At 40.1% G+C, this 13,130-nt stretch overlaps 1 protein-coding gene across 1 annotated transcript in view; it reads right to left on the reverse strand.

Moving 5' to 3' along the window:
• gsg1l (gsg1-like) overlaps nt 1-13,130 on the reverse strand; it is a 43,968-nt gene that overhangs the window by 12,575 nt on the left and 18,263 nt on the right. The window contains exon 3 of the mRNA XM_071894784.2: nt 2,394-2,546. Within this exon, the coding sequence (XP_071750885.1) occupies nt 2,394-2,546 (153 nt within the window). The remainder of the gene's footprint in view (nt 1-2,393; nt 2,547-13,130) is intronic.

Below are 13,130 nucleotides of genomic sequence, written 5' to 3' on the forward strand. Positions count from 1 at the left end.
TGGAAGGAGGAAAGGAAGGAACAAATGAAGGATGGAAGGAAAGAAAGAACTAATGACTGAACGCAGGAAGGAAGGAAGAAGCAGCAATGGAAACATATTTTAATAATTACTGAGGTAGCGATGTTTGAGCCATATGTTGTTTGTAAAATAACAACCTGACCGATACTAATCAGTTCTTAAAAGGTGCTGCATGTATCATTTTAACATCAATAAATCATTCCGGCATTCATTTGGAGACATTAGTATAATTACTGTAAACAAATAAAACCATAACAAGATTAACAGCCTCTACTCTGCATCCTCTATTGTTTCTCCACCTGGTGGATCTGGAGGGAAATCTGCTGGATCGCTTTACGGCACAAAACAGTTTCTGGCAGCAGATGGTGGAAGGAGGGAAAGGAAGATGGAGAAATCACTTCCAACATGTTTTATCCTCTTTGGGGGGGCAGGAAGCACTGGGGCTTATGGGAAATGTAGTCTTAATGTGGAGAAACACTAGCACTAACAACACCACTGCTGTGAGATTGAGGAGACCAATCGACTCCAGCATGCTCTCATTGGTTTACAGTAATTATAGCAAGGTATCGCAATTAATTTGACAATGATATACAGTATTTAAAATGCTGCACATAGCACCTTTAAAATCATCTGTATGTAGATGTAACAGGTATTATTATCTTCATCATTATTTAACTTCTGTTATTTCTTTTATTTTTTTATTTTATCTATTTTATCTCTTTCTTTCTTTCTTTCTTTCTTTTTTTCTTTCTTTCTTTCTTAATGTCATTTTAAATAGCTGTGGTGTGTGGCCTTAGGAGGATTTTTATGTGTTTTTTCAGTTTTATGTAAAGCACATTGGATTTGCCTTGTGTATGAAATGTGCTATATAAATAAAGTTTCCCTCGCCTTGCCTAAAAGACTCTTTCCATCTTTCCATAGGTGTATTTTCTGATGTCGTTGCGATCTGATGTTCAGGAAAACTGTTTATTCACTTTTCATTTTTTGCGACATTTTAAAAAAAAATGTGCTTAAAAGAAATCAGTTGGCAGTGGGATGGAGCGGCAGCCAGAGCGTCCCGAGGCTGCCAGCAGCTCCCGGCGTGGAGCAGCCAGAGCCAGCGCCTTGTGTAAGAGGTTTACTGCTGCTGGGAGGAAAAAAAATCCCTGGAACCAAACACAGCGCCGGCTTCCAGGAGATAACCTCTGACCTCAGATGGCCTCCGACAAATCTGCATGTGTGTGTGTGTGTGTGTGTGTGTGTTTTTCTCTCTCCGTCTTCCTGTTCCCTCATAACTCTCCTACTGTTTGTTAAGTGTAAAAGTAAGTTACTGCTTACTCTGCATGCATACGTGTGTGTGTGTGTGTGTGTGTGTGTGTGTATTACACATGTGCAAGAGCATTTGAGTGTGCCTGATGTGTGTTTTATGCATCCTAAAGAAAGTCAAAATCAAAAGAAAGAGAGGTGCTGGATCAAAGAAAACATCAAGTGAAATACAACAGAAGATCCACACACAAAAATACACAGCTGGATGAAAAATATGAAAGAATATGTATGAATGTATATTCCCCCAAAAGCTCTATTTTTAATGGTTAATATTATATTATGCTGATTTATTTTTCCTCACAAACACCAGTTACATAAACACAGAAACACTGATAGTCAGTGGACAGCGGAGGGTCGGAAAACACAGCAAGACTCACACACACACACACACACACACACACACACACACACACACACACACACACACACACACACACACACACTGATACATGGGAGGGGATGGGATTCATTTTCTGAAATGATGATTAATTGATGATTCATTTCTTGTTCCATGCTTTGGGAATATTGTTTATCATGCCAATAAAGCACATTGAATTAAATTTAAATTAAACGGAATACTCACATATGAATAATTTAATAAACAAGTAACGTTCAAGCAAAGCGCTCTTCCTCTGAATTACACTACCAGTCAACAGTTTGGACACACAGTTTTCTTTATTTTTTTACTATTTTTCACATTTTAGAATAATAGTAAAGACATCAAAACTATGAAATAACACAAATGGAATTATGCAGTGACCAAAAAAGTGACCAAAACTATCTTATATTTTAGATTCTTTAAAGCAGCCGCCCTTTGCCTTGATGGAAAGACAAAGGCTTTGGAAAGAAATTCATACACAGGATCAACTTCACTATTTATATTTGTCTAAGGAACTCATTTCAAGCATTTAAGCAGAAGCCTTTAGAACAAAATGGCTTTAAGAGAATGAAAAACACAGAACATTCAATCAGGTGTGTCCAAACTTTTGACTGGTAGTGTACAACAAGTGTTTTCTCTGCCTGTGTGTGTGTATCGTGTGCCGTGTGTCACGTGCTCTGCCTCCACCCACCGGACAGCACGGTGAAGACGGCGGCGAAGGCGTTGAGTTTGAGTCCGTCGATGACGTTGCTGGAGTGGAAGAGCTCCAGACACATCAGGCTGAAGCCGACCACCAGCAGCAGGATGTACAGCACCTCCGACACCACCGACAGCCACAGCACGCCTGGAAACACACACACACACACAACTCAGTTATACACACATATATACAACACACACACACACACACATACACGCATCAAAGCAATACATGCAGTTGAGAAATCATTCCGGTGTGGTGTGGGAGGATTTTACTCCAAAGTTGCAGTTAAACCTGCTGGTTTTTGGCTTTCGATGGAGAGTTTTAGTGTCCCATGATGGTCTGCATGCTGTTTCAGAGGCTTTCCCACCCTGAGCGGAATACAATTTGAGGGGAAATGTGGGATACTTTCAATTTTTGGGGCATGAAAATGGTCAAACTGAAAGCTATCGAATATCAGCAGAAAATATCGGCTATCAGCAGCTTCAGTCCGAAAAATATCAGTATCAGCCTTTAAACCCATGTCGGTAAAACCCTACAGACAGTGAGGAAAACCATGAGGAAAACCATGAGGAAAACCATGAGGAAAACCATGAGGAACTTGGGACAGCGGCACTCCAAAAAGACCAGAAAACAGCAAGACTTGGTCTCAGTTTACCATTTTAAAAATTTTGAATAATAAAAAAAAAATAAGCTGAGACCAAGTCTTGCTGTTTTATGGACTTTCGGAGTGCCGCTATCCCATGTTCCTCATGGTTTTCCTCATGGTTTTTCCTCATGGTTTTCCTCATGGTTTTCCTCATGGTTTTTCCTCATGGTTTTCCTCATGGTTTAGTGATAGCAGAGCACCTAAAGGCCCACAAGAGGAAGCACACCGGCTCTTCATGTCCTACTACAGACAGACAGTGTGACACATGCTGAGCAGGATCCACGCTCACAGCGCTGTCCCGGCCTGCAGAGACAGCATGAACCACTTAGACTCTGTCAGCCGACAGAGGCAGAGTGTATTTATGTGTATTTCATTTCAGAGCTACAGTGAGAGAGAGAGATGGAAAGTGAAAGAGAGGCGGTTCAGATGACCAACTGAACGTTTATTTTAAGCTCCGTTACATTTTAAAAGCTCATAAAACCTCCGTGGGAGACTGGAAATCGTAATGTTGTTACAATAACACCACTAACCACTCTGGAAGGAAACACAGTGATTTGTCAAAGCTCTGACAGAGACGCACCTCGCTGCTGCTCACAAGGATCATTAAGTTTAGTATAGCAGCATGTGGACTTGACCTTTTTACTCACACTGCAATAAAACGTACTCTTTCAAACAGGATGTGTCAATTTCAGTGTCGTCCATCGACGATATGATGGATATGATGCAGTTTGATTGATTACATATTTACTGTAGAATTGATCAATACCTGAATTGATTCCACACGGGTATGAATGAATATGTTTTATTATTATTATCATTAGTAGTAGTAGTAGTAGTAGGAGTAGTGTTAGTAGTAGTAGTAGTTGTAGTAGTTAATAGTAGTAATAGTTGTATTAGTAGTAATAGTAGTAGTAGTAATAGTTGTTGTAGTAGTAGTAGTTGTAGTAGAAGTCGTAGTAGTAGTAGTAATAATAGCAGTAGTAGTAGTAGTAGTAGTAGTAGTAGTAGTAGTGGTAGTAGTAGTAGTAGTCGTAGTAGTAGTAGTTGTAGTAGTAGTGGTAGTAGTAGTAGTAGTAGTAGTAGTTGTAGTAGTAGTGGTAGTAGTAGTAGTAGTAGTAGTAGTAGTTGTAGTAGTAGTAGTAGTAGTAGTAGTTGTAGTAGAAGTCGTAGTAGTAATAGTAGTAGTAGTAATAGTAGTAGTAGTAATAGTAGTAGTAGTTGTAGTAGAAGTCGTAGTAGTAGTAATAGTAGTAGTAATAGTAGTAGTAGTAGTAGTCGTAGCAGTAGTAGTTGTAGTAGTAGTAGTAGTAATAGTAGTAGTAGTAGTAGTAGTAGTAGTAGCAGTTGTAGTTGTAGTAGTAGTAGTAGAAGTCGTAGCAGTAGTAGTAGTAGTAGTAGTAGTCGTAGCAGTAGTAGTTGTAGTAATAATAGTAGTAGTAGTAGTAGTAGCAGTTGTAATAGTTGTAATAGTAGCAGTAGTTGTATCCTGGGTTTCAAAGGAGACTTTTAGTGTCCCATGGTCTAAATGCTGTTTCCACCCTGATAAGAATAAACATTCTGTGAGAAACACTGAATATACAGTATGTAATTTTGGGGATTTTTTTTAGCATGAAAATGGTCAAATTTAACAATATTGAATATTTGCACAAAATATCGGTTATCAGCAGCTTCAATTCAAAAACGTCGGTATCGGAAATGGCCTTGAAGAACCCACACCTGTCAGTCAAACTGTAGTATCAGTGTGTGTATGTTTTTAAGGGTGCAGTTTAATTCCCCAGCAGGTTCCTAACACAAGATTTAGTCACAGTGAAGTCTCCGCCTGGATTCTGGATTCTTTAACTCCAAAACCAACAGCGCCGCAGATGAAGCTGAGGCATGTGGACAAATCACAAACAACAGGATACAAGAACCATCAGGTACACCTTACTGAGGGTTTATCTTCCTGTTATCTTGTGTTTTTATTTATTCAGAGACAGTGAAGACATAGAACAGCCATCTAGACACCTGAGTGACCAGGCCTTCTCACAACGCTCTGATCTTATGAATGGGTTATTTTATTGTTTGTACATATTGAATAAAGGGCTTATTCAGAACTGAATTGACCCTTTTGACAAAACAAGTTCTATTCTCCTTTATAGCAGAGATTTAATGCAAATCTAGTCTGCACGAGCTGTATGGAGAACATTTAAGGATATTTTTTCCCTTGTTTGTAAGAAAGCTTCTCCGGCAGTGAGCCTGGAGAACTGCTGGTAAGTTGTTTGAGGAAAAACGCTCATCTGAGTTTGTACTGGCATGAGGATGAGTAAATAATGATGTGAGTTTTGGGTGAACTATTCCTTTAATGGCATAAACTTATGCGTGATGGTAAGTATTATCAAACTACTGTAAGTCATATGAAGATCAGGTCTTTTAAAGCTGCACTAGGCGAGAGTTTTATGTAAAAATCTATCTGTTTTGAATCATAAAGTGTGGTTGCAACAGAGAAGAGCGTTCCAATCACTAATTGAGATGCACATCCTATGCTCATCCTATTTACCCAAATTAAATTCTGGTGTCGCTATGGTAACTGGTGGGAAATCTTCTCCACACAGGAAGTGACCAATCCAAACTTAAGAGTGAAATCCAAAACTGTAGAGAAAGCTGGACTCAGGATTTCTGGGTAGTGAAGTCTTCAAAATTAAAACTGTTGCCTCTCGCTGCCATTTGGGGGTGCCAACGAGCGATGCCGCCTGCAGCTTCAAGCAAAATAAATATATTTGTGTTTTTCTGAAAATATTATTGATTTTTGTTTATATTAGTGGTTACAATGCCTTATGATGATCGCCGACTGCAGGTCAGAGTTTATCCTCCACTGCTCCACATGCAGCCACTGTAGAAGTCTCACTACTTAGTTAATTATTTAGAAAATGCAAGTTTTACTCTCTTTTCAGCTGTTGGAAGTTACAAGGAATGATCCGATCACTAGCTTATGGAGACACATTGGGATTTTGAGTTAATGTACACATTTCAGTCTGCAGTTGTAATGTAGGTTGGATGGAGGATTAAAATAAGATGAAACTTAAATGATCCCTGTGGGGAAATTGAGTCACTGCAGCAGCAAAATAGTAATAATAAGATACAAGACCTAAAAAATTGCATATAAATACGAATTTAACAAATGGGGGTTATAAACACAGACGCCCAGCAAACATTTCACTGCTGAATAGATGTTGCTGTCCTGCACCAACGTTAAAATCCTGTGTAAACGCAGAATGAAAGTTGATATGACATCTGTAGTTTTCCGTAGCTGCTACCTGCAGTGCTTTGTGAGATTGGGATCGAAAAAGTGGACGACAGCATCATGACAGCGTGGAAAAAACAGCACTAGAACTTTCTGAGACAAAGAAAAAAAAAAACCCAACAAAAATAATATGAAATATATGCCGTTTGAAATGAGTGAAAAATAATAAAAATATCATGAGGCATTAAGTAACAAATAAAACACCATGGATGAACTGGGGACTTACACAGCACATTAACAAAACTGTATTATGGCTGAGTTTAAAGGAAACAGGTTCTCAAATGAAAGCGTCTGTTTGGTCCAGGTGGCGTCATTCAGACAGCAGATAAAGCGGCGCTGGGATTGGGACCAGAAGCGAGAAGACATCAAACCGAATACAGCAGTGACTTGTGGGATATGGCACCCTTCACTTTCTCTCCCTCTCTCCCTTTAAACTCTATGTCTCTCTCACTCACACACACAGAAATTCACAGAAAACGCAGAGACAAAGTGTTGTTGAAAGAGCGGCTGGACTCTGCAGGTCGGGCTGTGGAGGCTTATCAGACATCTGAAGGTTTTCCACACGGCGCTCAGGGAAAACACCATGGGGGATCGCTGCAATACCATGAGCTGAACCCTATGATGTATACTGCGCAGGGATAGACTGATATTAGGTTTCCAAGGCCGATACTGGTACTTTTGGATTGAAGCTGCTGATAGCTGATAATTTTTGCTAACGTCAATACCTTTAAATTTGACCATATTCAGGCCGGTTGCAAAAATTAGCAAGTATTCAGTATTTCCACCTAGAATTTTCTTCTTCTCAGGGTGGAAAAGCCTCTGAAACAGCATTTAGACCATCATGGGACACTAAAACTCTCCATTGAAAGCCAGACTAATGAAATTATTTTAGGTGGGTCAGTAGCTCTTTAAAGGTCCCATATTCTCCACTTCCCAGTGTTTTATTTTCTGTCTTGAGGTCCATTCAAAGCTGTGTGTGTGGTGTCATGTACCAAAAACACTCTCAATCCATTTCTCCACGTTCATTTTCCAGCATCTCTCTGAGCCTTACCAAGAACAGGCTGTTTCTGTCGCCGTGTCTTTAAGGCTCATTAATATTAACGACCCCTCTGTTCCGATTGGCTAACCGTTTCAAGAGTGAAACGTGAGACGCCGCGGCCCGGCAGCTACAGGTAGGGAAAACTCTCCGGTAATAAACAATGACAACCGCTCGACCGCTTTGAAAAAAACACTTTGTTAGTCTATTATTTCTTACAGAAATGATAATGAGCGAACCTTTGTGACGCCACAAAGTTACGGAAGTCCAAACGGCTCGTTTAGAGGCTCGCTTTTCTAATATGGATTGTGTGGATTTAGTTGGCGACCGTGCGTTTTGATACTTTCACCATGTTTAGATAGACCATCCAACTCCTTTATCATCACAGAGGCAAGGGGAATCCTGTTTTACACCATATGGGACCTTTAAGGCAGAGTGAGACGAGTGTATGGGTTAGCAGCTCACTTTCTGTATTGAACGTTGTTTCAGACCGATAGCCCAAAGCCCAAAGTGCTGCTGGCAACTAAACTGTCACAGGTGAGGTGACGGGTACAAGGGTGAATGAAATGCACCAGTCCTGAACTGATTCACTACTGTTGGACACCCACAAAATATCAAATTAGCTAAAAGAACCAGTCTTCCTACCACTAGTACTGAGTGAGAGATACATGTGAGTTCATGTTTTACAGCGAAACAAACATTGCAATGTCAACCACAAACCAAAAATCCAGCCAGTAGTCGTGTCCTGCTACGGCATTTTAAGAGTTGTGCTCACAAAATGACTTACGCAATGAAAATTATTAATTTTGTTGGTTTTATTTGACATTCTCTACACTTGACTGCAGGTATTTCCTTATTGTCAGAATTCATGGAAGTCTGAGAAATCGGGGTCCATCACCAAACCCCCGAGTTCCCAAGTAGTATTTACCAGCTGAAAACTGAGGTGAACTGTATTTCCTAGTAGGAAACTCGTATCTACCATCTTTCCCATGGGATGTGAATGCAGCATGAGCACAGACACCACTGATGTAAAGGGAGATGCAGACAGACAGTAGACAGAGGCAGACTGAATATAATTCGCCAAATCAAGTCCAAGCGAAAGACAAAATCAGAAAAGGAACCTATGCTGGGTTTTCACTGTTAGAAAGTATGTGGTGTGAAACAACAAAGCGGGAGAAAGCAGAAGTGTGAGACGGGGGTGGAGGAAAAAATACAAAAAGGAAAAAAACATAAGAGAACAGAGGAGCGAGAGGAAGTGGATGAGGATGAGAAACCTTTGGAGGCATCAGTGATGAAAGCAGCGCTAACCACATCATGACGTCAAGGTGCAATATTAATGTGACGGCTGTTCATAGAGCCTGTCTGAAGAGAGAGAGAGAGAGAGAGAGAGAGAGAGAGAGAGAGAGAGAGAGAGAGAGAGAGAGAGAGCCACTGAAACCACAAGTCAATCTGAAGTGTTCAGATGAGCAGAGTTTTCTCATTATCTGGTTTTCTCATTACTAAATGGAAGCTGGAGTGTAAACACGTATCTAAAGACAGTTGTGCAACCTGAGGTGATGTTTAACATTCACGTTCCAGTGATGGGTTTAATTTCAAAATGAGATATCTGCCATTTTAACGCTGCAATGTGCAACTTTTTCCCATTAAAATATCAATAATTATTCTACATTATCAGTCTGGGTCTGTCTGTGACCCTGTGTGTTCACGCCTGAATCCCCTCATTTACCTGAAATTGGCTTCTTAATGATGTTGGGATGTTTTGGGGCGTATACCATTTTCTTTGGGCGTGTCTTATGGGTGTGGCCAGCGGTGAGCTGGTTGTGGCTATCAAGGTGAGGCTAGTGGCCACAATGGAGGAAAGCAGGAGGAAAAGAAACAGTGAAGCTAAACATTCCAGAAATAAGATGAACGTCAGCGTCAGATCAGCTGTGTTCTCCGTCTGCTTCTTCAGCGCCTGTGGAGGCTTTACGCTGCAGGTTTCCTCACCCTCAGGAGAGATGACATCATCAAGATGACTGACAGGTGTCGGGGCGGGAACTTGACCAGCTGAGGGGGAGGAGGGCGGGACTAACAATACACTTCCTGCCTCAAGGTGAAAAGTTGTAGTTTGCAGCTTGTATATTGTAGCTTTAAAATGGTAATTCTCAAACTCCTCCACTCTAATTCAATTTTATTTCATATAATGATGCATAACAAATTTCAGAGAAATCTGACAATAAAGTTCTATTCTATCATATCGTATCATATAGTATTTTACTTTTGTTATACTTGCAAAAGCTACACTTGAGAATAGGATACTTTGGTTTGTACTTTTAATGCTACTTAGACTTGTTGAATACTTTTTTACACTTTTGCATAAGGGACTGAGAATAATATAGTGAGGCTTACTTGTACTTTAATACACTTAATAAACTTAAAAGTGGTCCAATTAAATCACAAAAAGTTCAAATACACCTAAATACACTTTTAGTATTTGTGTGCGTCAACCTCAAATATACTAAAAGCATAAAGATATAAACTTAAAGTTAACTTAAGTATACAAGTACTCTTTTATAAACTAATAAGTGGGCCAATTTAGTCACAACAAGTAACAAAATAGTACACTTAACAGTAAACTAATAGTTTACCAAAGTTAGTACACTTGTTATACTTAAGTATACTTTCAAAAATAAACTTTAAGTGTACTACTTATTTGTAAGGGACAGGCTGAATCAGTATTGTGTTATATCATATGGAGATAGAGAGTAGAAACACGGACATTTATTTATATGAAAATGCTACAGATTATTACTTTAAAGAAGCGACACCAACTCTGACATGATATGAAAGTATTGTGTCGTATCATCAAAGTTACTAGATATTTTAACTCTTCCACCTATAAAATAGTGATATTTTTAGAGACAGGATGATCTGCAGCTTTAAAGTACGGGGTCGTATTCAGGCAACATGCAGCGCTTTAACTGCACGACTAAAACACCTTACAGACGGTGTATCACAGGCCATACTTGTCTGAAAAGCACAAAGGCTGACAACAAACACACACACACACACACACACACACACACACACACACACACACAGTTGTATTCCTCACATATTTACACTGTTGAGATCTTGCCTGGATATCACAGAGTTCTCTGCTCACCGTTTGCATCCACAGGGGGAAGAACAAGCCAAACAGAAACAAATGGAGACGATACAAACACACAACAATCTACCGAGATGCGGTCCCGCTACACAGAGTTTCTGTCACCCTTCAGATCTACAGCGAGTGATTTCTCTCAGGGAAACATGGAGGCAGAGGGAGAGAAAACAAGAGCGAGAGAGACAGAGAGAGAGAGAGAGAGAGAGAGAGAGAGAGGAAGAGAGGAAGAGAGAGGTAGAATTGAATTGTAATTGAGTTTTCATTTGTTATGTCATTGCTGATGGTTCTTGATTTTTGTTTAATTACTACTAATCGTCCAGTAATGTCTGTAATATGGCTTCAGTTGACACTGTATTGCTTTGGCACCGCACTGCAGGTTTCATTCCTGTCATGCAAATAAAGCTTAATTTAACTGATTGAATGGAGAAGTACAGAGAGATGGAGAGACAAGGAGAGATGAGAGAAAAAGAGATAGAGATGCCAATAGAGAGAAATGGAGAGACAGATAGCGAGAAAAACAAGGACAGAGAGAAAGAGAGAGAGGACTAAAGCTGTCACTAGCTCATATTTTGTGCCGATATCCAATGCTTTTAAATTTGACCATTTTCATGCCAAAAAAATTACAAGTATTCAGTGTTTCCAACAGAATTGTATTCTTGTCGGGGGGGAAAAGCCTCTGAAACAGCATTTAGACCATCATGGGACACTAAAACTCTCCACTGAAACACAGGATGCTTTTACTACTACAACTAATAATAATAATAAAACATATTCATCCAGAGGTGGGGACTCGCGTCACATGACTTATTGCTTGAGACTTGACTTGGGTTCTGGTGACTTGGGACTTGACTCTGACTTGTACTTTGATGACTTGAAAAGGTTTCTAAAGTCTTGACTTGAGATCTTGTGTTTGTGTAAATGACTTAGATTGAAAGTGATGAGATTTGTTCCAGCAGACGACTGAATTTAAATTCTGTTTTCTGAATTTGTATGGAATGATTGAATTTATTGAAGTTGAAACTGAGTATAGAAATCAAACTCATGATGCTCTTACCAAGTTTTTATCCTATTAAAACCATATTGCATTGAAAAGTCCTAGATATTTAGTTTTCTTTAAGATATTAAATTGATACTGGACTCTTGATTTGTTCTGACTTGACTTGCTGTTCTACATTTAGACTTGAGACTTGACATTAATGACATGGACTTGACTTGGACTTGACTTGGTAATCTACATTTAGACTGGAGACTTGACTTGAGACTTGTGCCTCAAGACTTGAGACTGACTTGGGACTGGAGCAAAGTTGACTTGGTCCCACCTCTGCTTGTAGGGAATCTGATTAACAGAACTGAACAGAATCAGTTCAGGTTAAGGTCGTCCCATAGACAGTGTAGTATTGATCAATTCTACAATAAATATGTAATCAATCAAACTGCATCATATCCATCATATCAGAGGTGGACGACACTGACTGGACCAGACCTGATATTTAATAAAAGGCCTGACTATCGGCCTGATATCAGTCTAACTCTCTCTCTCTGCTGCCTGTCTTATTTCTCGTTAGCTGCTAATTTCCAGCCAGTCGATGGAAACAAACTCCGGGGTATGAAATGCCTGTAAGGGAAACTCCAAATGCAAAATATTGACAAAAATATTTTTTTCCCCCTGAATTCTGAATATGTATCAGTGGATCGAGCGAACTGAAGTTTCATTCATTTGGAGGCGGTGAATAAAACATGACTCGACTGACTTGGCCAGGAGCCAGGAGAGCAGCGATAACAGGAAGCCAGGAGCTCATCAGACCGAGCCGCGACTTGTGCTGAGTGCCTCGTTTCAAATGGATATAATTACATCTTTAATTACTGCGTGTGTGTGTGTGTGTGTGTGTGTGTGTGTGTGTGTGTGTGTGTGTGTGTGCATGTGCAAGTGTGCCAATTGGTGTGTAACGTAGGCTATTTCTGTGTGTAATACATTTTTGCAATTTTCTGTAATCTTTGACACCACAGTCCGGGGGTTCTCAAGCGTTGTCGTATCACAGAAACCCCAAACAGACACACATCAAGTCAAGAACTGTCTCCACTGTGTGTGAAGAGATGATAGCAGTGAGAGTGAAATTAGGATTAGAATAGACACTTTTATACATTCTCTAATTGGGATGACTTCTATTGAATATAGCGAAATTAAACTATTCCTCATTTTTCTGGTGGGACGCCAGGAAACCCCCTTCATTTTTGGCAAATCCCTTCAATCACTTTACTGTTGAGTGATGGGAATACTGGCAGCGGTTTCACCTCTGTGTACTCCGGTATTGAATTCCATGTGATGCATTTTAAAGGGTGACAGCACCCTCAGTTTCAGTCGCTCTCCGCCTCCTTCACTAGTTTGAAAGATGCGATGAAATGGGCGTGGAGAGGGAGGGGGGGGCGGTGAGGCAGGGAGGGCGGCTATCAAGACAATCTGATTATAGAGTTGAACTGAAGTAAGACCCAACGAAACATCCAACCCGGGTGCAGATTGCCGGAGGGGATGGGGGGGATGGGGGGGATTCCCTTCCTCTGCTTTTGATATATCCCCCCCTCTGGTCATTCATTTTTATCGCCGGTGGGGATACGTTTTA

This window comes from Centroberyx gerrardi, chromosome 7, assembly GCF_048128805.1.
Source record: "Centroberyx gerrardi isolate f3 chromosome 7, fCenGer3.hap1.cur.20231027, whole genome shotgun sequence".
NCBI classification, from domain to species: domain Eukaryota; kingdom Metazoa; phylum Chordata; class Actinopteri; order Beryciformes; family Berycidae; genus Centroberyx; species Centroberyx gerrardi.